Here is a 24,757-nt window from a genome sequence, read left to right as displayed (position 1 = left end):
CTCTGAATGGTGCCAATTCTGCATAATGAGCACTTTTACTTTTGATTCTAAATACATGTTGCTGATAATAATACTTCTCTAGTTTTTGTTAAGTTAATAAATACATTAGAAGTGCTTACCTGTTAGGTATTTTTATAATTCAGTAACTGTATCTTTTATTTAAGCAAATATTCAATATTAAAACTCCACCACAGATACAGCATTATCTGGCCTGAAAGATCCACTTCAACCTAACTATGTGTTCTGCCATTCATGGGAAAACCCCACAGAGTGGGACTTGGTTACAGACACAATAAACAGCCAATCAGCGCTTGAAAACGAAGCGAATGACCAATGCCTATCAGGAAGTGCATGACGTCATACATTAAGTTTCGTGAGGTCGTCTCCTGTAAATAAAATATTTCATAGCTGTAGCGATACACTGTATTATTTCACGTATTTCCCATGGAGAACAGATTTAACTAAATGCTGATAGCACACTGTAGAGGGTGGCAGTCCTCTGCCAGCCTGCTTGCTGTCGCTCAGCTCGCTAGGCTAACTTTAGCGTGATACTTAGCATAGCTGGTTAGGGCGCAAGCATTAGCTAGCCATTTAGCTAATCAGAGGTTATTACGGGAGGAATCTAGCTTGTTTTCAGAGGCCTCTATCTAATTGAAATGGACATTTGAAATGGCAGTGGCCTCTAACTGAACAGACGCGTATCACAGGTAAGGCGTCCATGTCGTTAGTATTGAATGTGTGCATTACTGTTTGGTGCCTTTTAGCTGACGGTACGTTAGCTAACGTTACTTCCCTCTGTTAAAGGGCTTATCACTGACAGCTTTTGCCTGGTGATGACACACTGCTGCTCTGGTTGTCAGGGAAAATGTTAATGAAAACGAGTCATGATACTGCTGTCAGTGATGCTGCACTGGATTAAACAAAACTGTAATCAGTTTTGTGGTTTTCACCTCAATGAACACGGTAAATAAATGTCAGATCAGTCCTAGCCCATGTCAGGTTGAAATGCCTTTCTTACTGTTAATATGTTGTTACGCTGACGTTACACCATTTATAAACAAAAAAAACAGCAATACAATAACCAAGTCCGTCTTACTGTCATGCTTGAAACAAATGACTGATGTACGTTAAGTTAACGGTAGTGAGAACGTGCTCTTGACTGTGTTGAGTGGTTGATCATCATATCTGAGGTGTCATCAGGGGAAATCCAATTGTCTGGCATCAAAATCTTAGAATAAGTCAGCTGTCTGCTTACCATCTATGTTTAGAATAATCAAATCAGTAGGTATGAGTAATGTCACACGAGGTCCTGCTAAAAAATCAGGGGTAACGTTACTGCACAGGAATGACTGTGCGGACGGGGAGAGTACACAGCTGAGATCAGATTTCTCCCAACAAACCACAACAAGCAAACTGGGTCAGGTATCTGTTAAAGAGCAATAATCAGCTAACTAATTTACGTTATCATGCGTTATTTCTTCCTACAGACCACAGGTCAAGCTTGCCTTGATGTTGGACCTCCTGCTTAGCATGCAGCCATGAGCTCTGCCCTGTGGAGCCAGGAGAAGCCCAGTGGGGGCTTCAGGGAGGACTGGCGCTTCTACATGGTCATAAAGGAGTGTACGGTGGAGAAACCTCCCCAGAAGACCCTGAGAATCCCCCGTGGCAGTCTCGGTCAGGCATGCCAGGAGCGCAACAGCCTGGGGCGAACACTGCCCCCATGCAAGGGCAAAAAAAGTCTCCGCATCCTGGACCAGACCAATGTGGTGCTGAGCCTAGACGAGCGGGACGTTTTGGAGCTGGATGAGAAACTGGCTGAGCTGCTGTTTCCTATTACCAACTGTGAAGAGCGGTATGCACTGCTCTGCAACAAGTCACGGCTAGAGCGCGTCCGTGATATTGACTGTGGTTCGAAGGTGCGCGTCCAGCTGCGGTCAGGGGATGAACCTCTGCTCGGTGTGGTCCGCTTCAAGGGCTCGCTGCTCCCTGACCGAGCCCTCTCTGGAATCTGGTTTGGGGTGGAGCTGCTGGTGAGAACTCGTGTGTCTTATTAGTTATTTTGTGTTTCCTCTGTGATCATTGGGCCAGAGAGCTCTACTGCTGTAGAAATATTAATATCTCTCATAATAACACGACAAAAAGAAAAGAACATGAGTTTCAACTTGCACTAGAACCGCAGCTCGACAACAGTAGGTACAGATGTGAAACGAACAGCAGAATTGCAACCAAACCAAGAGTTTTCAATGGCAGAACTCTAGTCATTGCAAACCAGCTGTCAAAAATGTCTGACTACTCACCTTTTAAACCAGTTAAACACCTGCAACCTGTGTTTGTGTGGCTTGTGCAAATTCCTTTCAGTCTTATCTGATACAAAAGAAGCAGCCAGGAAATGGTTCTTGAGAGCATTCTAAAACCATGTGATTTTGCCTGACCCAAGTAACATTTTTCAAAATTATGTCTCAAGCTTAAAGCTGCATCCGACTCATAGTCCAGCAAATGAAAACACACACTCCCTGCTGTCTTTATTTATTAGGAGCAGAGGAACAACCATTTTTCGCTACCCATGGCCTTCATTAGTGAAAGTGATCATGGCAAATGCAACGTAATGAAGTGTTTGTACTCCTGTTGCTAATAAATAAGACATCAGTATGGAATTTTGTGAGCAACACCATTCATTTGCCGGAGTGTGAGTCTGCTATTTTAAGCTCAGTGGACTTTAGTATATACATGCATAACAGAGGAGAAAAAATGCAATGAGTACAACTAGATTTATTCATCCAGGTCGTGCACAGTTGTGTGCACGACCGGTTTGTACACTGTCTGTCTGCTTGTGCTTGTATTGTGTTGGAAAGTAAGTAGATACAACTCGTAGCACATTCGGAAAATAACAAAATGGGCCATGAAACAAATAAAAATGTTGCTGACAATTGTAAAGCTATTTTTAGAGCTGTTTGTACAGAGCACAAGGCAATGCTTCCCAGGCAGAATGAAAAGCTAAATATTCACGTTTGCTATGAGAATGTGACATCTCAGCACCTTGTGTATCGTATTAGTTTTAAAGTGCTCATATTATCATTTTCAGGTTCGTAATTGTATTTAGATGTTGTACCAGAATAGGTTTACATGGTTTTATTTTCAAAAAACACCATATTTTTGTTTTACTGCACATTGCTGCAGCTCCTCTTTTCACCCTGTGTGTTGAGCTTGCTGTTTTAGCTACAGAGTGAGGCATCTCACTTCTGTTCAATCTTTGTTGGGAGTCGCACATGCGCAGTAGCTAGGCAAGGACTACTAGCCAGTCAGAAGCAGATTATGAGGGTGTGCCATGCTAGCAGCTAGGCGAGCATTATAGCGTGTGTTACAAAGTGTCGCACGTTTGTCTCTGAAGTAAAGGCTGGACTACAATAGAGCAGTTTGGAGCAGTTTGTGAACAGTGTTTTCTGTTGGAGATGGTAAGTCCCTTTGGGGTGGACTTTGGGCTTTTTCACTTTGTAAACCTATAACATGCACAAAAAAGATATATACACAATAAAGGAAAGGGAAAAAGCCAAAAAGCATAATATGAGCACTTTAAATGAAATTAAATATTTAAGTGTTCACTTTCTGACTTAGTTGTTTAGTCTCATAATAAGTGAGTTATGTTCTGCAAGTTTATTGTTAATTTCAGCCCTTTCCTTAAGCATTAATAATTGAGACCGGCTAGTAAATGTTAATTTACAGAAGGCTGAAACAAAGCTGTTTCAGCAAAGTTTTGACTGACACGATGGCGAGCAGATAATAGCAACATTTTACTTTTTGGGTTGACTATTTCTTTAATCTCAAGATTAAGTCAGATTATTTGAAGTCGTGCCATTCTTTCTGTACTGTATGTAGCCTACAGAAAGTAACAAAATACATTGGGTTGCTTATTGCAGTACAACGTTGTTGTACTGTTGTCTTGAGTGGGCTGCGGGAGCTCAAACGTTCAGACTGTAGCTCAACATAAATGCCTCAGAGTCTGCACATATGCTTCAGATAGAATCCTAGCACAATATGTTACAGTATGCTTTGTGATAGCATCCATAATCTGAGATTGAGAGAAAGATTTTATTTTTTTTGAATGCATTTATCATGGCAGTAACTCAAGTCATATTCCTGCTGCAGTAATCGATCATATGCTCTCACAGCTCTATGATGTTGACTTCCCTTCAGTGAAGAAATGCTGAGCAAGCAGCCTCGCTACCTGCCCTACTTTTTATGACAATAAGTTGCTCATCTCTCTTGCTCCTATTCTGTCTCACTCTCTACACTTGTCTCATTATCCTTACTTTACTTCCGTCTCCCAGGAGGAAGGCCGGGGCCAGGGCTTCACGGAGGGCTCCTACCAGGGCCGCCAGCTTTTCCGCTGTGAGGATGAGTGCGGCGTGTTCGTGGCCCTGGACAAGCTTGAACTCTGGGAGGATGAAGATGATGATGCCTTGGGCGAGCTGGAAGTGGACCACGTCAATCTGGTGGAAGAGGACCAGGAATTCCCTCCGTTGGAGATCAACTCCAGGGTCCTGGTGCAGACCAGGGACGGGCCAGAGAGAGGAACCATCATTTTTTGTGACCTGCTGCCAGGAAATGAGAGCCTGGGCTACTATGTGGGAGTTGACATGGTAAGTAAGGCTCTCTAAATAGGTATTTTATCCACAACTAAATATATAAAAACATAATCAACAGGCTAGTTGATAAAGAAAATAATTGACAAATGTATTTTTCTCCCTGACAATATGAATATTCCCTCAAAGGAAAATTTTGGGAAATACGCGTATTCGCTTTCCTGTTGAGTTAAATGACAATATTGATACTACTTTCATGTTCGTACACTAAAGCATGCACAACAGCATGTAGCTTTCACATGGCTTAATGTAGACATAGTCTATCTACAGTATGCTCTACCCTAAAGTGTCATTGCTTTGGGAAACAATTTACTGGCTGACAATGGAAATGAAGTGTGTTCATTCATACCAGCGCTGTCACACCGGAAGGGAAACTTACACCCATATTGTAAAATGCTGTTTATAATGACGTCTTTGTTGTAGTTTGCTCATGTGAACTGTTCTCGCCTCAGTAGAGGGCGGCAATATGTAGAAAGTTACACATTTCAGCTTTAATGCACAAGAATCAAACTATGAGAGTCATGACTTGCCTGTGTTTTTTTTTTTTTTTTTTGATGACCGTTTCTCTGTATCTTGAGGGAACATGTCTTGTTGCCTGGGATCACAGTAGCTGGTATCTATGACTACTGTTGTCAGGCGGGAGAGGTATTGTAGTCATAGAGAGATTGAAACACATAACTGAGGCATTTGACTGCTGATCGTTAGCAGCAGCAGCAGCAGCAGCAGCCCACTCAGTGCATCTGAGCCACCCACACAAAGGCAAGGCAGTCACGCGGGGAGTGAGGTAAAGACTTAGTGCTGTATGACCCAAAAGCATGGCAAGGGGCCAGCAGGCAGCTGAGGAGAGCCCACTGCTCTGCCTCACTCTGCGTCCAGCCTCGCCCTGCCTTCTCTCGCTAGTGGCACTAGCCTCACACTTGTCTTGGATTATCCCGCTGGAGCAGAGTCCTGAATTCCAAACTAAAGCAGAAGACTAGTGTGGTTGTGCGTGCAGAGAAAGTAGAGCATTCAGGTGGAATGATTTGAGCTAGAAGATCCGTTGTTTTTGGTGGAGAAGATGATGAGATGAGCAGTTTGGATCATAACAATACAGAGGATTGAGTCTGAGCATCATTATTAGAGCGATAAGACAAAATACCTTATTAATCACCTAGAAGATACTAGGAGAAGAAGTCCGTGTGGAACCTTTTTTTTTCAGAGATGAAGAACGCCTGGCAGGGTTCTAAGGTTCTCATGTCTCCAACTCTTTCAGGACAATCCTATCGGGGACTGGGATGGTGTGTTCGATGGGAAGTTGCTGTGTAATTTTGCCAGTTTGGAGCACACTCGACTCGTCCCCATCTGTGACGTAATGCCAGGTGAGTCACCAAGTGTTTATTTGTCCCTGTTTTTGGACCATGCGTATGTCGTGAAACATCAGTGTTTTGCAAAAACATTCAGCTGTCCCTCTGTTGGACCAGCGCTGAGCTCCCTCTGAGCGTTTGTGTTTTGCTTGCAGCGGGAACAGAGGGCCTTTTGTGTTGATGTCTCACTTTTTTTTGAAAGTCAAGTGAGATACTCAGGGTCTTTGTTCTCCACATTGGCATATTGATTTGTTTGTATGTGTGCTACTGCTGCCTCTCTGACTATTCAAACTTGCATCTAGAACATCTTGAAGATTTAAGATTCTTTATTGTGCAAATTTGACATTTCTCTTCATCACCCTTTTTTAGAAAGGGGTCTTTAGACAGGCTACATGAAGTATATGTTTTCACTAAGCAGAGTAACTTTCAAATTTACCCTGAAAAAAATTATAAAATATTTTATATATCCTAATTTGCCATGCTTGTAATATTAGACAGTGAAAATCGTCCTCTGTCAGCCTGTGTGCTATGTGAGAGGCAAAAAAACGAATGGTCAGTGTTGTGCTCATGGTGCTTTTAAATACAATATCTTTAGTCTGAAACTTAACTTATGCAATGCACCTGTTGCCATTGGCTTAATGTTGTAGGCCGTGTTCTAACTTCAGTATCATACATTAAAAGTATGTGTCCTATAGCTAAGGAAACAGAAAATAGAGTCCTGAGAGTTCTTATTGGCTATTTTATTGTGTTTATCAAAATTGTGGTTATCGAACTACAGTACATACATTTGGTGCATGGTAGTTTAACATAGGCTGATGGGGGTGTTGTGCCTCTAATGTGGGTGTATTTCTGGGCTGTACAGAATATTCCATGCAGGACCAAAGGCTGCAAAAGCACAGTTTTGCCCCCAGAGGCACCAACAGTGACAAGTCGTCCTCTGGCCAAAGCAAACCAAAGAGCAAAGGTACTGCAATGCTGTTATTGTATGATACAAACCTAATGTAACTGGCGTACCAGCCCCATTGTGTGGAGATAATTCTTAAAAGGGCATTCCATCCAAATTGTCCGGTTGCGATTCTGCATGTGTAAAACAACAATCAAACCACTTTTTGTCCTGAAGATTTTTGCTGTTTTCAAAAATTTGAATTTGCTTTTGTAGCTTTAATGATCCCTCTAAGTCTATTTTCTGTTAGAGGAAGTCTTCTCTTTGCTTTAGATAACTCTTAAAACAAAACAGTTTGGTCAAAGTTGAAAGATTTTAGCCAAGCAAAGCTGAGAATACCAACAGATCAAACAGTTTTGTTGGAAAGTCCCTTTAAAAGATAATAATGCTTAACTCCATTGTGAACAAAATATGAGACACTCCCTCATTTGATGTGGATGGAATGTGTTAGTGTCTCTGATTGCTTTTATTTTCTCTTTTTGTGTTTCTTTTATGAAGAAAACTTGTTAATTGACTTTTTGTCTAGGATTTTCTACCCTTTTATTTCTCACTTGGTCTGCTGTTGAGGACAATAGGACACACACAGACACACACACACACATACACACATATTTTGCTTATCTCTGTGTTTTTTTCATGTACTTGTGTTATTTACAGGATTAGGTCATCAGTGTGGCAGTAGAAGCAAGTCTGAATTTTACTATACTTTAAATGGCAGCTCTGTTGATCCCCCAGTCCAGTCCAAATCCAAAAGCACATGGTACATTGATGAAGGTAAAACACGGGTACTCACGGGATGTCAACCATCTTCCCGGCAAGCTCCTGTTTACAACAAGCTACATACTTAGGCAAACCTTTATTGGTGCTGTATAGTTTTAATTTATCAACATTAGCAGGATCAGGGGTTCCATTCCCGCTGATCCACCCCTGGACTAAAAGACATATATTGTATACTCTGGCACCCGAGGTTTGCTCTAACTAGGAGTGTCCTCTAAAAGAAGCATAAAATAGTTGGATTTGGTAAAATTGGTATTAGAACCTATTTCTCCCACCTGCTGAAAACGTGGCACATCATTTTTTAATGATCAAGTGAGTTTTGTGAATGTTTTTTTTTACTCATATGACTAAAGGTTTCTCATAAAATGAATGAAATACAAAAGTTACAATGATGAGTTTCTCTATCTCATCACATTAATCCTGTATTGTATTTTGAATCTAGGATAATGTATAGTTAAAAGGCACTTATAATCTTGACATATTGTAGTGTCTCATAATTATGAGATATCCACTGCATATTATTTGTCCAGTAGTTGACTTAGTAAGTAATCTTCCTAATATAATTTCAGCACAATCTAAGCAGAGCTGTGGCGCTGAAACAGCAGTAGTCAGCTGCTGGCTAATACAAGAAATACCACCAACACAACTGATATGATCTGTGAACAGGAAAGGTTTTCCAGTAGCTCACAGAAGAGGTACATTTTATATCTATAACAGTGAGAAGCTGGGATTATTGATCTTATTTTTCATTTTGCATTCATGTAATAGTGTAACTGGTCATCTTAAACAGACTGTAGATGTAGTTGACATTAAGCTCACAACATATGCAAAGTAGGAGATTTGTGTGCGTTGGCTGTCTGCCTCTCAAGGTGTGTAATACAAAATAAAATAAAAACGGAGGTGTTACACATCAATACGCATCTCTCCAAGTTGGTGTGGAGTGACACATTTGTTGTTATTCTGTAAGATAGATAACTACAATACTTTAGAGTATCATAGTGGATCTGCTTGTATCTCAGAATTCTAATATTGCACCTCCATAATCATAAAAAGAGTCCTTAAATCATAATAAATCCAGAATATATGAAAAGTTATACAATTAATATTTTTTTTGTTTTAACAAGTGGGAGAAAAGAAGTTCCATACAAAATATAATTACTGTATTTATGTGTAGTATATGTATTGTACACTAATTAATGTATACTGGGATTAAATAAACACGCCCGTATTAAATAAAAAACAACAATCCGTAGTTTGTTGCAGAAGCTTGCTATAAAGACCTTTCCACTAGTCTCGTCCTTCATCTCCATTTTAGTGTGATATTCCACCTGCATGGAATAATCGGTGTCGCTCTAAGGCTTTTAATAATTCTCAGTGCTGCAAATGACTCCTTAACTGGCTGTTGTCTTGTTTCGGCTGCTGATGCACTTGAATTGATTGAACATTTGTGTCAAATACTATTTGCAGGCCAAGTTATTAGTAAAAGCCTTTAAGTGTCAGGACTGACTGACCGACTGATTCAGTCAGTCAGTACATTGTGCCATTGTTTTTGTATTTTCATTTTCGGGACACAATTACATTGCTCATTTCATCACCAATACATGTCAGTTGTTGAAGAATCGTAATGTCTCCTGTAGTGAAGTTGGTAGAGGCCGTGTTCACAGCATTCTGGATATTAACCCATTATTCTGTTTATGGTCACATTCTGGATAAGATTCATGTTCTAATTGTGAATGAATGCATAACTATGGATTTTCATCAAAACCTGGAGACATCACAAATCAACCAAAAAATAAGAAGCAAAACAAGATGCAAAAGAGGTTATGTACCTCAGTATAATGGCAAATAACACTAACACGTGCAGGCTCTGAATTTTATAGTACTCATCATCAAAATGATTACTGTAAAATGATTGTGTTGTTGCCTCCTGCCACAGCAAAACACAATACTTGAGTTCCTGTAAAAGTATTTCAATACTAACGCAGGAATTGGGAAAGTCACTTATAAATGGCTAACATGCTGTTTCACAACTGCTTACTCATCCTGTGAATGTGTAATCATTTGCATCTTCCTCAGGGTCACTTTCCACATTTTGGGTTATTTTTCTTTTTCGTTATGGTGCTTTCATTTCCGTCATTAAGTAATCAGACTAGACTCCAAACCAATTTGGTTGTCTCAGTGAGGGAACAGTTCAAGTGCGGATACACAAGCCTAAAGGCGGATGCCACTTTATTCAAGAATTCATGTTGTCTGTCATGCTGGTTCAGTCAGTACTAGTAACCTAGCACCACTCTTTTAGAAAGAAAATTATAACATTCTGATGTGGTTTCCAAAAGCAGGCCCGGCTGGGAGACAACACATGTTGTGATGACCTTATTGAGCCATGAGATGCTGGATTGCTAATAATCACGAATCAGAATTTAAATATTGATCTGTAATGTATCTTTTAATTAACGTATTATAATGACACGGTGTGTTAAAACATTCCACTATATCACGTAATGTTGATGATGAGGTTGTTGTGTAGCATCTTTGACAGTGCCAGTAAACAGCCACTGAACTGTAACCAATCCTATTATGTTTGTAATTTCACACATGGATTTCAACCGCAGATGAGAAGCAGAAATGCACCTCTCAGGCTAGAATATAGTTACATTATGATGGCTAACGGCTAACAGAACACCAATTCAGTAACCTCTCACTTCTGCAAAGGGTGATGTGTAAAGTTCCAGTCATCTACTTTTAAGATTTTGCTTCAAGGGCTTGGAATCCCAAAAAACTCTTCAAAAAGCTGTTATTTTTAGAGCAGTGGCAAATATTGATTCCCAGTGGCATCACAAATTTCTCCAGTTTTTAGCTTTAGCAAAGAGTGCGCATGTATTGACTCAACTGTCATGGCCGTCAAGGATTTCTTCTTTGGTGAATTCTTAGATAGAGTGACCCCCTCCCCTTCCACAAACACAGTTTTGTGTGATATTTGTGCACAACATGCCTTCACTAAGTTATCAAGAAGGCTGACATCTCTGAAAATTGTCCATTTCATACTGCACATAAATTGAATGAAGCGCTTATAGCTATTTCGGTGTGTCATCCTCAAAGCAAAGTGGAACACACTGCTGAACACCATCAGATGGGAAGAGGAGTCTGCACACCAGACATCACGTCTCAACCAAGGGCATTTTCACACTTAAGCTTAAAAACTTGAGTCTGGACAGTGGCTTGTTACTCCAGGAATTAAGGAGGTTCATAAGCAACAGTTTTTACACGTAAGAATCTTTGTTAGCTGTGGATCAATGTTTTCAGCACTATACACTCAACAGTATACCCTATCACAGATAAAGTACATGTTTTGTATACTCTTCTAAATTATATAGTAGACATTCCATCTCAACTGCAGACCAGTCTCTTCAACATGGGTAACCAGTAAATGTCTTTTTAAATACCGTTACAATTCTGAGACTTTTGCTTGTAGTTGTACATATATAGCGCACCTGTCTGTTTTTCTGAACTGTTGACATGACATGAAAAATATGAGATATAGGATATTACTTTGCCAAACCCAAATTGGCTCAAATGTGAAAATGCTCTAAAATGCTGAGATTGTTTAGGTAGAAATACTAAAAATGTATTAGAACAGTGGTCTCTCACTATTTAAAATGAAGTAGTTCTTTAAAGCAAAATGCCTCCCGTTGCCAGTGTGCAGGTTTCTTTCTTCCTTCAGTTATTAAACTGTGATTCAACACCATCTGAAAACCTTGTCTTTGCTGACCTCCAGTGGCTGAAGTTCTCTTGTTGTCAGTAAAACGGGTATTTTCTTTCACTTAGTGTTAAGTTACTCTTTAAAGACTGACATCTCTACAGTGGAGTGTAAAATGCGGCATTAAGTTTTGGTTTCTGGTTTCTCTCCCACAGTTGGGGAGGACCCCGCCAAGTCACTTACTGACACGCCCCCTGACTTCAACCAGTCCTCCCCGCCCTCCAGAGCCCCGCCCTCTGCCTCGTTGTCCAGTGACAACAAGTTCCACTCTCTGCCCTTCAGCCTGAACAGGAAGACCGGGCCCATTGACAGCATGAGCCATGGGCCTCTCTCCCTCTCTGTCCAGTCAGTGATGGGAGAGCAGCCCGAGCCCCCGTCACCTGCTGCCCCTCCCTCGCCGCGGCCTTCGACGCCTCCTCGAGGACAGCCAGGTCTGGAGGTGGGCTCTCTGGTGGAGGTGAAGGAGAACCCCCCTCTGTGTGGTGTTATTCGCTGGGTGGGCCTGCCTCCTGGCCTGCTGGAGCCTTTGGCTGGGCTAGAACTGGTGAGGATTTTGGATTTAGTTGTCAGTATCAGTACATGGGGAAAGAAATCCGAGATACTGGATAATATTGGTGGGACTTATAATGATATATCTGGAGATGGTTTGTTAAAAAACGTTATTAGTACACCCATATCAATGTCATACATTATCTTGTGATACTGGTGTATCTTCAATATTTTTTAGTTTTTTTTCATTTGATAGATGGTGCTTGTGTGAGAATTGTCTTATCTTCGTCATTCCTTTTTCTATTTTGTTGCTATTTTCAACTGATGATACATAATGACAGGTTACATAAACACATTTCTGAAAGCTCTTACTCAGGCAGAAACATGAAGTGATTAGTGCTGATTATCAGCTTATTAGCAACACTCACCACTCCAGCCTGAATTTATATTCAGTTTAAGCTATTTCTTTTAGTTACCACGGCTGTTGTGGGTTACTATTCACTGGCCAGTGATTGCAAAGCATTGCAACCTGACGTGCAACATCCACCAACCCCAGCCTGCACTCAGTTATTAATTTTAAGGTTTTAGGGTTGCAAAGGGTCGGGAAATTTCCAAGCTCCGGAATTTGGGAAATGTTTGCGCAAGTATTAATATAAAAATCATACCTTTTTAATAGTGGACTTATTTGTTGGGAAAATACACATAAAAAGCAACACTAGGTATTGTGGCTTGTTTTGGTTACAAGTTTGCCCATTTAATTGAATTGTAACCTGCACTGCATTCAGCAGCGCTCTTCCATCATGTACTGATCATTTGCCAGCATCCCGTTAAGTAGGAATTCAGTAAAATTACAACCCTGTGCATGCACAGTGCATTCTCCCATCACATGCACAGCCCACACTAGTGCCAGCACTACTGCATTGTCTGAGCCACACACTTTCATGTGTGGTTTAATTATAGTACTGGAGTGAATATATATTTATATCGTTAATGACATTTCAGTGCACCAGCAGATAGTAGCCTACAGCAAAGTACCCAGTTTATAACTTGTCAACACCGTTAGTTTTTGCTAGCTAGATGTTATATAAACACAGTTTGTACGCACATGACACTGTTAGTAGATCTGTGTAAGATGCAGCATATTCGTAACTAAACAGCCAATCACTGTTGACAAAATTAGTAAACAAAGTCACTTACAAAATATCTGATCAGGCAGTTTTAAATATGACCTAAGGCGTTTAGAAAACAACATATATATGAAAGCCAATGCTTTTTTACTGCACCTACATTATAGGCAGTACCTACCAGTAGTTGGATGATGTGATCTTGACCTTCTCTTCCAGGAGGAAGAGTGCCCTGGTTGCACTGATGGAACCTTCAAAGGTACACGGTACTTCACCTGCCCCCCCAAAAAAGCCCTGTTTGTGAAGCTCAAGTGCTGCCGGCCCGACTCCCGCTTCCCGTCCCTGCATCACTCCTCCAACCCCATAGAGCGATGCAACTCCATTGGTGAGCCAGTAGCACCAATTGGGATGATTAAAGGCACCAAATTAACTACTGTCCCCAAAAGCTTTGTGTTTACACTTGTACTGTGTCGGTTTATGCAGCATTTGGGGGTTATCTAAGTGAGGTAGTACACGAGAACACGCCTCCCCGCACAGAGAATGATGGTCTGGATGTCATGGTGGGAAAAAAGAAAGGCATCCAGGGCCACTACAACTCCTGCTACCTGGATTCAACCCTCTTCTGGTCAGTACTCCTTTAGTCTAAAAGTTAATACTTTATCAGCTACAGTGTATGCCATGGTATTCTAACGTCTCTGGACCTTCAGTCATATTGATTTGACTATATGGTGCTTCCTCAGCCAGCAGTGCTGTGTTTGCCCAGAGGCAGAGGCTTATTAGTAAACTGTTTTGACTTTGCCCACTGGCTCTAACAGGAGAGTGTATTCCTGCTGTGAGCAGGCCTGTGGATAGTGGTTGTTTCTGCCAACACTGCCAAAGGGCCATTGAACAAAGCAGTCAAGCCAAACCTCTTCACCAAACTACAGGACATCCATTGCTTTGAAGATGCTTCGACCAGTTTGGTGTTTTTAATTTTAGCTTTAAATTATACCTTTCCAGAAATAATAATAATAAAAAAACACTTCAAAGTAAAGTTAGATTCTATGGGAAAGTTTTAGTAAAAGTAGAAAGTATTTTTAATCAACTATCAATAAATACAAATTGAACCAAGCATGCTGCATTATATCCCTCATATGTTTTCCAACATTAATATTTTTGGATGATGTCTGTTTTTTTAGTGTCAGCAAAAGATCATGGTAAATTATCATACAGTATATCTCATATAGATTTAATAAAACAAACAATAACATTAATTGTAATCCCTCGGTTGTGCATTCTGCTCTGCAGTCTTTTCTCCTTCAGCTCTGTACTGGACACGGTTCTGCTGAGACCACGCTCAAAGACCGATGTGGAGTATTACAGAGAGACCCAAGAGCTGTTACGCACAGAGATAGTCAACCCCCTGCGCATGTAAGTCCGAGTGGTTTATTGCAGACATACTCATGACCCACGTTGTAGGTTTTTACTCAGTGTTCTCATCACCTGCTTTAGGCATGCATGTTAGATTTCTCTTTTTTTATAGGAAGCTATAACTTAGGACTGCTCGATTATGGAAAAAGTCATTATCACTATTATTTTGGTCAATATTCAAATCACGATTATTTTACAAGGTAACTCATTGGCTTTTGGAAAGATGTTGCAATTATTGAAATAAAAAAAGAAAGTGAAACAAATCAACAGTGAAAACCCCTTGAATTGTGAAATTTCCCTTAGTACTTTTCCTGTTTTAAACTTTTTTTTTTTCTCATTCAGAACACAAGACAAAATAAGAAGTTACTAGCAAAACCTAATAATTACTTTTCTTCGCTTGGAGCTGAAATCATGATCACGATAAAATGTGATTAATTGCACAGCCTTATTATAAATATTCAAAAGCTGTTAAAGAGAATACTCAAGTTTCCCTTTTAAATTAGAGCTTGCACATGATTTTAATTCAGATGCATAAAACACAATCTGGAATATTATAAGTTGCATTATTTACTTCATCATCCAACCCTGAATGTAACATCAGATGCAAAATTTCACTAGCAGGGCAGATGTCACAAAACCAAATGTGACTATAGCTTGCTTGTAACTTGCTCGCTCTTCTTCATCCAGACATGGGTATGTTTGTGCCACTAAAGTGATGAAGCTAAGGAGGATCCTGGAGAAAGTAGAAGCTGCGTCTGGGTTTACGTCGGAAGAAAAAGGTATGATGGTAGATGAATTGTTTATTGGTCTTTCAACAATTTATTTATTGGTCTTTCAACAATTTATCTGTTGGTCTTTCAACAATTTCTCATACTTTTTCACTGTAATACTTGTCACGACTTTGACTGTATCATGATGATTGTTTCACCTTCTTTGTAATGGGATATGTAATTGGGAATCTGAATTTTGATGTGACTATAAAACTGCTGCAAGTCACGAGAGATAAAAGGAATCAACTATTTAACATAGCATACACATTAATGCTATGGACTTCACAGTTTTAACAGTGTCTGCACTGGATTGCAGCATTTACACAGGAACGTTCACATCTCATTTAATCTTGTACTGCAGATCCTGAGGAGTTCCTTAATATCCTTTTCCATCACATACTGAGGGTGGACCCATTGCTCAAGCTAAGGTAAGGGCCAGTTGCCATTTAAAAAAAAAAAAAAAAAAAAAAAAAGCCAAACTCTCTTTACAGAGCAAAACGCATGGTTGAAATAGTTTGGTGATGCGGTTATTAATTTATAATACGCTAACCATGTGTATGACATGGCGTAATGAACATATCGTTGCTTGTCGCTGCTTCCAAACATATAACTGCTAAACCACAAAACTATACCAGACAATCTGCAGTTTGTAGATGTACACAGTTTCACTTCTGCAGCAGTGCTTATGCTGGAGATTGAATGGCAGACAGTGTGGGCAAAGTGGGTTTAACTGTAGGAGTGTTTTTGGTCACGTTATGAAAACTCCCTTTGTAGTCATGTTTAATGATCTTTGCAATTCAGATGAGCAGAATTTGGTCTACTATGCAATAGTGTTATATTGCAATAGTATTTCCATAGTCATTTCTATAGTGAGCAACCAAACCCGTGTTCACAATTTCATACCAAAGCCAAGCAGTGACAGACTCACTGAGTTGTAAAACCACAACATATAACATAACATGACTAATCTGAAACATGTACCTGGCTTAGAAATGAATACTTGAGCAACGTTGAATCTGCCTTTACAGTTCATCAGGGACCGGATTTAGATTTGACAGAAAATGTGTTTATCATATCCCAAGCAGTTAATGCCAAGTTAAATTGAGTCTGATGTTGACATTAAACTGCTTTTAAAGGAAAATTCCCAATTTGTCGTAGTAAGCTAAGGTATATATTTAGGTTATTTATGCACATTTCATGGAAACATTTCTTGGAAATTTTCTCAAATTATTTAAAAATATACTTTTTGGAAAAATAGTCTAGATCCTTGAAGCTTTAGTGAGTAACTTTTGGATATTAATGAACGTCCGTTACATTCAAGCCGTTGCCAAATGAGTTGCTACAAAGCTAATTAAGACCATCCGCTCCACACATCTCTCTGTATTTCTCAGAATGGCTATGTTCAGAAAATTGCGTCGTCCGGTGACTTTCCCGCACAGAAGCTCGAGTGAAGATAATTACCTCTTCTGAAGAGTCCGTTTTTTTAATCCTCCATGTCTCCTTTGGCTACTAGCAACTGCGTGGAGGGGAGGGGTGGGGGCGGTGCACGGTCACGGAAGGCTGTATCGTGGACGCGCCGACAGTGTTGTTGTTGTTGTTGTCGTCGTCGTCGTCGTCAGAATTCCTCATGGGGGCGACAGAAACTACGCGCTATAGCTTTAACTAACAGGTTTATTCCATATCTGCTACATAAGGTACTCTTGGGTATGAAATAGTTAGAATTCCATACAGATTGGCCAGAATTCTTAAAGACAAATCTGTGAGATAATTATCACTTGCAGGTACTGCAGGAAGTGCTTTTGATGTCTGCACAGACTGCAGTTGAGAAAGGAGGATGTGAATAAAACTTAAAAAGATACATGAACCAAGACATTGAGGTTTTTGTTTTTTCCAGGTCAGCAGGACAGAAGGTCCAGGACTGTTACTTTTACCAGATCTTCATGGACAAGAAGGACAAGGTGGGAGTTCCCACCATCCAGCAGCTCCTGGAGTGGTCCTTCATCAACAGCGACCTAAAGTTTGCAGAGGTGAATGAGCTTGAGTTGAGTAGAAAGATTGGTGGCATTGGGGTATGTTTTGTCTTGACTTGACAGTAAGTATTTGAACCAAGTCTGATCATAAACAGTGCTACCCAAAATATAGACACTACCCAAGTTTTTTTCACAATTTGTTGTGCTACAAAATTACATCATGGTGAAATGATTTACATTTTTTATACCTGGCTTTTTCAGTTGCACTGCACGGTTCAGTAGGTAACGTCTATAAAAAAAAATATATATATTGTTGTCATATTTGCTATAACTGTCACTTTATCCTGACAATGACTGGCACATGAGACAGATAATCTGTGAAAATCATGTTGCTCTGCCTCCTCCTAGTGCTCCTAATGGCATTTGCAAGTTTCCACCACGCCCGAATATTAATATCCAATTAGAGCTGAGGACTCTGTAACACAGTGTCATTGCTCGTGAACTGCAATCATTCTATCAAACTAGGCAGCGCTGATGAAATATGAATCAAGATTCTGCCATTGCATTGCCTAGGTACTTGAAGCGTCTCCAGAGCGTGACAAAGTATTGGCTCCCCCCTGTATTTATAGTTTTAGATTAAGTTAGACCCTTTTTTTAGTTGTTGTAATGTTGATGAGGAGAACAAAATGCTTGTTAGGTAAGAAAGACAGAAAGATTTCATATGTAATGTCACCTGTCATGGCCCATGTAGTGATCTACAGTCCGAGCTGTGATTCAGAGGGTAGAGTAGTGAGAATGTTGTGGAGAAAGGAAAAGGTTTCACACAGCATGTCTATTTCCATGTCTGGAAATAGGCCTACATTACAGGACTGTGTATCCTAAGCCTGAAAAGGACCCTTCCTAGATTAAAAGCAGCTTTCACTTCTAATCAGACAATTAATTCAAACAAGAAATGTAGAACATACACTAGTTCACATGTACAGTCACATGTCCTGAGGATGAGCCGATTTTTTTGTACCTTTTTAATTACCCAAGATAATGTAAAAACTTGTCTCTATTCACTTTTACAGACTTAATCGTTAAGTTCTGTAATGTGTTGGAAGTACATTGTGTAGATTATGTTCTGATTTCAGTTTCTGTGTGCGCTGAGCTTTGCTGAAACATCCTCGTGCTTTGTTGATGACCACGTAAGTTTTCTCTTTCTCTGTTTTTCCCGCCCCCAGGCTCCCTCCTGCCTTATCATCCAGATGCCCCGCTTTGGCAAGGACTTCAAAATGTTCAACAAGATTTTCCCCTCACTAGAGTTAGACATCACAGACCTTCTTGAAGACAGTGAGTTGTAGCCAATCATTTTTTCCAGTGTGTAAGCGTGATGTGTCCTTGCCAATCGATGGTGTTTCAGAGCTGTGTGGCATTTGGTAATGAAATCCCACTTTGTTGTCACTGCTACTCAACTGAGATGAAGGAAGCTTTTTTTTTTTTTTTTTTCTTGTTTCCAAACCTGCTAAAGAACCTTTGTGCAGTGTGTCATGCAGAATAAATGCATTGTTATTATCCAGCTCCAAGGGAATGTCGAATCTGCGGAGGCCTGGCGCTCTACGAGTGTCGAGACTGTTACGAGGACGGGGATATCACGGCTGGCAAGATTAAACAGTTCTGTGAAAAGTGCAATACACAGGTAAACAACAGAGGGCATTACTGCAACACCAGTTCAACAAAAACTAAGTTGTAAAGTGTGGGTTTTAGGATCGTCCATTTGGTGGCGCCAAATCCAAAGGAATCCTACTGTCCAGTGCAGAAGTTATGTTGCAGAAGAGTGGCTCCTACAGTAGATTGTAACATATGGTCTGCTCTATTTCACTTGCCAACACTTAGTGCATTTACTGAAATATTGTTGGATTTATATCAAAATAGCCCATCTGGCAGTATGAATCCTCAAATGTACTTTAAAGCTTTTATTCTCTGTGTATTTTAATCTATATGTTATATAAAGCACGTAAAAAACATATTTTGTTCGACTTATATAGGCCACAGTAAAGATGGCGTGTACCTGCTTGTACTGATTTAGGTTCACCTCCACCCGAGGAGGAAAGCCCATCGGCACGGCAAACTGTCTGTCCCCAAGGAGCTGCAAGAAGGTACGGGGCGGCAGGGCAGTTTCCCCCGCCAGAGGATGGAGCTGTTCGCCGTGCTGTGCATCGAAACCAGTCACTACGTGGCCTTCGTCAAGTACGGCACTGCAGATTCCTCATGGCTCTTCTTCGACAGCATGGCTGACCGTGATGGTAAGTGCCATGGCCTTTTGATGCTGCGTTTGTTATGACATCAAACTGATCCTTGAAATGAGAGCCAGGATATGTACAGGAAATTGTTTTTGTAAGACTGTTGAAAGAACCTCACAGTGCGCAGTGACACAGACGGTATTCTAGGGTCTCACAAACCCAGTAAACTAATTAATCACTTTACAGAAAACTTTTATAGCCTCATGCAACAACTGTTTGAATTTTGAACCAAAGTTATGGTTTGACATTTTGTATTGCATTGTAAGACTTTGAGATACAGTGTGACTATTTATTCTTCCTGTAATATCAGACATACTCTTAAGTACTACTGTAAATTTAGCTCCAATCCGACTTGGGTGAAATTGCTATTAGGGCTGCTATAGAATATTTTCATTCTAAATTAATTTGCACTTACATTTTTTTTTTATAATTAATAAATTATTGTTTGATCAGTGAAATGTCAGAAAATGGTGACAGTGTTTTTCTGTCATGTCAAGACAGAGAACAGCAGCACATACTCACTCATATTGAAACTACTGCAGGTCTTATTATTATTATTATTATTATTATTATTATTATTATTATTATTATTATTATTATTATTATATATACATTATCTATTGACTAATAGTTTTACCTCTAATTGCTGTTTTTTGTTTTTGGCCACAATGTGTGTGCGTAATTATCATAAAAACAACATCACAAGTGCTGGAAAGAAGAGGTTTAATTTAAAAGTATTTAAAAAAACTGTTGGATTTGACCGGCTGCATTAAATCTTAGCCATCGAGTATTCCTCACACTGATAATCATTTGTGAATATGATGTGGATTATCAGAATTGTCAGAATTGTTTCTAATGATCGTGCATGTGGCTTCGCAGGAGGGCAGAATGGTTTCAACATCCCCCAGGTGTCTCCCTGTCCGGAGGTGGAGGCCTACCTGAAAATGACCCCAGAGGAGCTGCACACCCTGGATCCCAAGAGCATCCAGGGCCAGGCCCGACGCCTGCTGTGCGATGCCTACATGTGCATGTACCAGAGCCCAACCATGAGCCTGTACAAGTAGAATCCTCCCCAACCCCTCCACCCTTGCCTCTCAGCCACACCACCTCCCCCTCCCCAAGGGCAGGAGATTGCCAGAAAGTCCAAAAATGAAAAAAACAAACTAAAAGAAGAAAGGCTGCCTGCCAGCAGGGGTGCTGTCCGGAGTTAACCCTCTCCAGCCCACCTCTCCTCGATGCCTGCCCATCTCCGGAGGCTAGAGAGATGGAAGAGAAGCCTATTTGCACTGTGCATTAGTTGTTGTTGTGTTCTTCATGTAGTCCGATGTAGCTTCCCTTTGTCTCACAGCCTAGCGTGGGTGGTGGATGATGAAGCAAAGGTAGGCCTGATGACGATTCACTCTCTGTTCAGGGTAGGAAGGGGGAGAAGATGGGTGGGAGGGCATGTTCGCGTCGCCGCGGCTGACAACACATCTGCAACAAAAACAAGATGAGCTAGTGGGAGGACCCACCTCATTTACCTTAAGAAAAGAGGAGTCCTGCTATTCTTAATCACTGTAAAAAACGGGAGCTTTCCATAACGCCACATTAAGGAAGCAATGCAGTGCGCAAATCCTCATCCAACCTGTGTGTACTGTTCTAAAAACTTGTGTAAAATCTCTTAGTAGCATAGATTTCTCCAGGTAGTAACATCCACAGTATAGATGTCAACCTACTGTGCAGTCGCATTAAGACCAGAGTATTCTGCTCTCTGTGAACCGGTTTGCATATTTTCCCATCACGCTGTGTAAATGTCTTTACAGTACATGTTTTGCAGAAACAGATGTAGCCATTGTAAAAGTCTCACGTTTTACTGCACACTCAACCAATGCTGCACTTTTGCTCCATCCAAAAGTGGACCTATCAGGAAACATTTAGGTTTAGCTCTTTTTTTTTTTTTCCCCATTGGAAGTCACAGTGAGTGCTAATTTGTTGGTTGGGAGACATCAGAGTTTTGTGTTCCAGAATACAAATGTGCTTCTCCTCTGTAGCTGTAAAGAGCGCTCTGCATTGCTAATGCAGAATAGATGCCAGATAAATGCATGAAGGGAGTACAATGGCTCCTGTTGTAAAGCTGGTTGGTGGAGCACTCCATGCATTCATAGGGTCAATGAGGTGAAATACTGGAAATGTCTGACTGTTTTCTTTAAAGTAAGAGACTATGATGTGAAGAATTTCATATGCAGCGTTTTATTTTTTATTTTTAAGTCTCTGACTCATTGTGTTGATGACTAAATCTAAATTATATTTTGTGTTTACAAAAGCCTTTTCTCTGTATTGACTCTCGCTGCCTTCCATGAAGATGTGACAAGCAATGCAAGTTTCCCGCCATGCACCAGATAACAAAACAATTGTGATCAAATACTATTATTTATTATATTCTAATCCTATTACAAACTCATATGTCGTCCCTTTTTAAGAAAATGAAAGCGGGGTTTGATGATACTGCTTTGGGTACTCCTTGTTCTCTATCACAATATATTGAAGTGAGTTCTTGTAGTTTGCACCACCTCATAGCAACTACTGAATGTTAATAGTGACACGTTGAACAGTGTAGAGTTAACAAAGGATGGGTAATGAATGAGGCACAAGGCTGGTAACCTTGGGGGCACCATATATATGTATTTAAAGAAACATTTTTTTATTAAAAATGTAAAGGCAGAATGAGTAGGATTTGTCCGTTCCGGTTTTTAAACCACATTCAATGTTGGCCCCTACTGAATGATACCAGAAGAGCACGCGCCCAGCTCTCCTTCCTTATCTTCTCCTTCAGTGCTCGCCAGCGGCTGAAAGGCCAACCCCAGATTCACTTTCATTTTGGTTCGAGCTTTGTCCAATTGCCGTTTCACCTCGCTATATTTTTCATTTTTTTTCAGCACGGTGTCCACCATTTCAGTCGCTTTCTCTTAGATGCGCGCTTACAATCTGGCACCCGTCCGCTGCGTTTTTTAAAAACATTTTTTGTTGTTGGGTCCAGCCCTCACACCTTGCGTGCTGGGGCTTGGGGCTACACACCCAGTGCCCAGAGGCTTACGCCCAGAAACGTCCCGCACACAGCAAAATGAAGAAGGAAAAAAAAAGGCAGAGGGCAGGGTCTGTGCGGATACAGACACCGCCACACACTTCTAGTGGGTCATAAGGAATGATTGAGAGGGATTATTTTTGTATTAGTGTAACCATTGATGTTTAGGAAAATCCTACTCATATTGCCTTTTAAAATTTCCTTGATTCCATTGTATTCCAATTGTAAAGAGTACCTAAAGCATATGTGTCATGCATTGAGATATAAAGTAGTTGGTTTTTATATATCACACAAAATTCGATAAACAAAGTCAAGAAATGCACATGTTTGCATCAGCATTATATATATTTTTCCTAAATCACAACTTAATCATGGATTTAGTTGTGAGTAAGTGTGTGAGGGCGTTTTTATAAATTTGTTTCCAGCTGACAACTTCCATTTTGCTCCGTGGTCGTTTCCACTGTCCCAGGGATCCTGACATGGGACCTTCCTGTGTCAACGTTGTGTGAACGTTTTCTGCACTGCTGAAGCTGGTCACTGACTGGAGCCTTGTTCTCTATGAGAGAAGTCTCAGAACAGAGGATGGGATCTTGATTTTATTTTATTCTGTTGCATCTGTACAGTATAGACATATGTAACGGGTGGAAAATTAATGTCAGTGATGTTCCTGTAAATGTTAACAAAATAAAGCCCATTTTGAAGGGTACACGGCATTGTTCTGAGTGGTGTGATGACCGATCTTGCATATTTTGCAGTGCCAGTGTAGGTGAGCATCAGGGATTGAGGATAATCTTTTGCAGATGCTTTGGTTTGGCGGTGGGAGCGGATTGGTATGTTTTAAGATTGGCATCTCCCGGTCACAAATATTTAATCCCAGGAAATAAGTGTTATGGTGTTGAGAGAAATTAAGAAATGTATTTCACTCACGCAGTACTGCGACACTAGTGAGGGTGGAAAGCCACCATGGAGAGGAGGTTACTTAGAAACTCTCTTTATGTGTAATGCCAGAATGCTCAGTTTCTACATGCAAAATATTGCTTTCACATTAATTTACTATTTCAGTTCAGCAAGTAATTGTAAGGATCACAATCAGCTGCACATGAAAGGAAAGGTGGGGGCATTCACTAACCTTTCCCTTTTTTACACCAGCTATAAGCGATGTAGAATTGTACTCCAGGGTGTGTCAGTAAATCATGACATCACTGTTATGTGTGGTCAACACATTCTAAAAGTCAATCTGAGATTTTAGCCTTTTATTAAAAGGGCTGTATTTGATATTCAGAGCATTAATATAGCGGAAAACAAATATTTGCTACGTGAAGATATTGTGAATGTCGTCCTGGGCAGAGAATGAAGTTAGTGCATGTGGCCGTGAAAAAAAACTTAGGTATTTCACGTATTTTGAAACGGTGTGTAGAGGCAATCCCAATTTTTTCAGTATTTAAATTACAGCCCCTTTAAAGGAACACGCCGACTTATTGGGAATTTAGCTTATTCACTGTAACCCCCAGAGTAAGACAAGTCGATACATACCCTTCTCATCTCCGTGCGTGCTGTAACGCTGTCTGACGGCTCCAGCATTAGCTTAGCCCAGCACAGATCCTGCAGGTAACTGGTTCCAACTAGCCTACTGCTCCCAATTGTGACAAAAGTGACAAAATAACGCCAACATGTTGTGTGAGTCAGAGCGTGTACAAAAAACAACGTAACATGAGACACAGACATCTTCTAACAGTATACAAACCTGGAACTATATTCTCAGACAGGCTTGCTGTGAGCATATCACTCCGCCCAAGTACTATATTCTTCCGCCTGAGAATATAGTTCCCGGTTTGTTTACAGTTAGAAGACGGCAGTGTCTCATGTTACGTTGTTTTTGTTGTACACGCTGTGACTCTACAACTTACAACATGTAAATAGGAACATGTTGGCGTTATTTTGTCACTTATTCGGAGCAGTAAGATTACTGGAACCAGTCACCTGCATGTTCTGTGCTGGCCTGATGCCGCTGGAGCCGTCAGACAGCCTTACAGCACGCACAGAGATGAGAAGGGTATGTATCGACTTGTCTAACTCTGGGGGTTACGGCGAATAAGCTAAATTCCCAATAAGTCGGCGTGTTCCTTTAAGTTACTCTTTAAAACATGAGTATATTATTGACTTACCAACACATTGCGATGAATTGGGACAT

The 24,757-nt window shown here is 40.5% G+C and overlaps 1 protein-coding gene across 3 annotated transcripts; it reads left to right on the top strand.

Moving 5' to 3' along the window:
- The first annotated feature begins 340 nt into the window (after positions 1-340).
- On the top strand, positions 341-23,272 carry cyld (cylindromatosis (turban tumor syndrome)). 3 transcript variants are annotated; one of them, XM_028576356.1, is made up of 17 exons: positions 341-707; positions 1,488-2,030; positions 4,326-4,637; positions 5,893-5,998; positions 6,846-6,947; positions 7,584-7,700; positions 11,616-12,004; positions 13,293-13,458; positions 13,557-13,698; positions 14,361-14,483; positions 15,171-15,262; positions 15,615-15,681; positions 17,148-17,280; positions 18,447-18,555; positions 18,783-18,901; positions 19,292-19,508; positions 20,385-23,272. In XM_028576356.1, exons 2-17 carry the CDS (start codon positions 1,539-1,541, stop codon positions 20,567-20,569), a joined length of 2,871 nt encoding a protein of 956 aa, XP_028432157.1. In that variant the 5' UTR covers positions 341-707; positions 1,488-1,538; the 3' UTR covers positions 20,570-23,272. The 3 variants fall into 3 exon arrangements, with proteins under 3 accessions (XP_028432157.1, XP_028432166.1, XP_028432173.1); XM_028576365.1 differs by lacking the exon at positions 7,584-7,700; XM_028576372.1 differs by lacking the exons at positions 6,846-6,947; positions 7,584-7,700.
- Positions 23,273-24,757: the final 1,485 nt, after the last annotated feature.

Source organism: Perca flavescens, chromosome 1 (genome assembly GCF_004354835.1).
Source record: "Perca flavescens isolate YP-PL-M2 chromosome 1, PFLA_1.0, whole genome shotgun sequence".
In the NCBI taxonomy this organism is placed as follows: Eukaryota; Metazoa; Chordata; class Actinopteri; order Perciformes; family Percidae; genus Perca; species Perca flavescens.
This window is presented reverse-complemented; position numbering and strand designations above follow the sequence as displayed.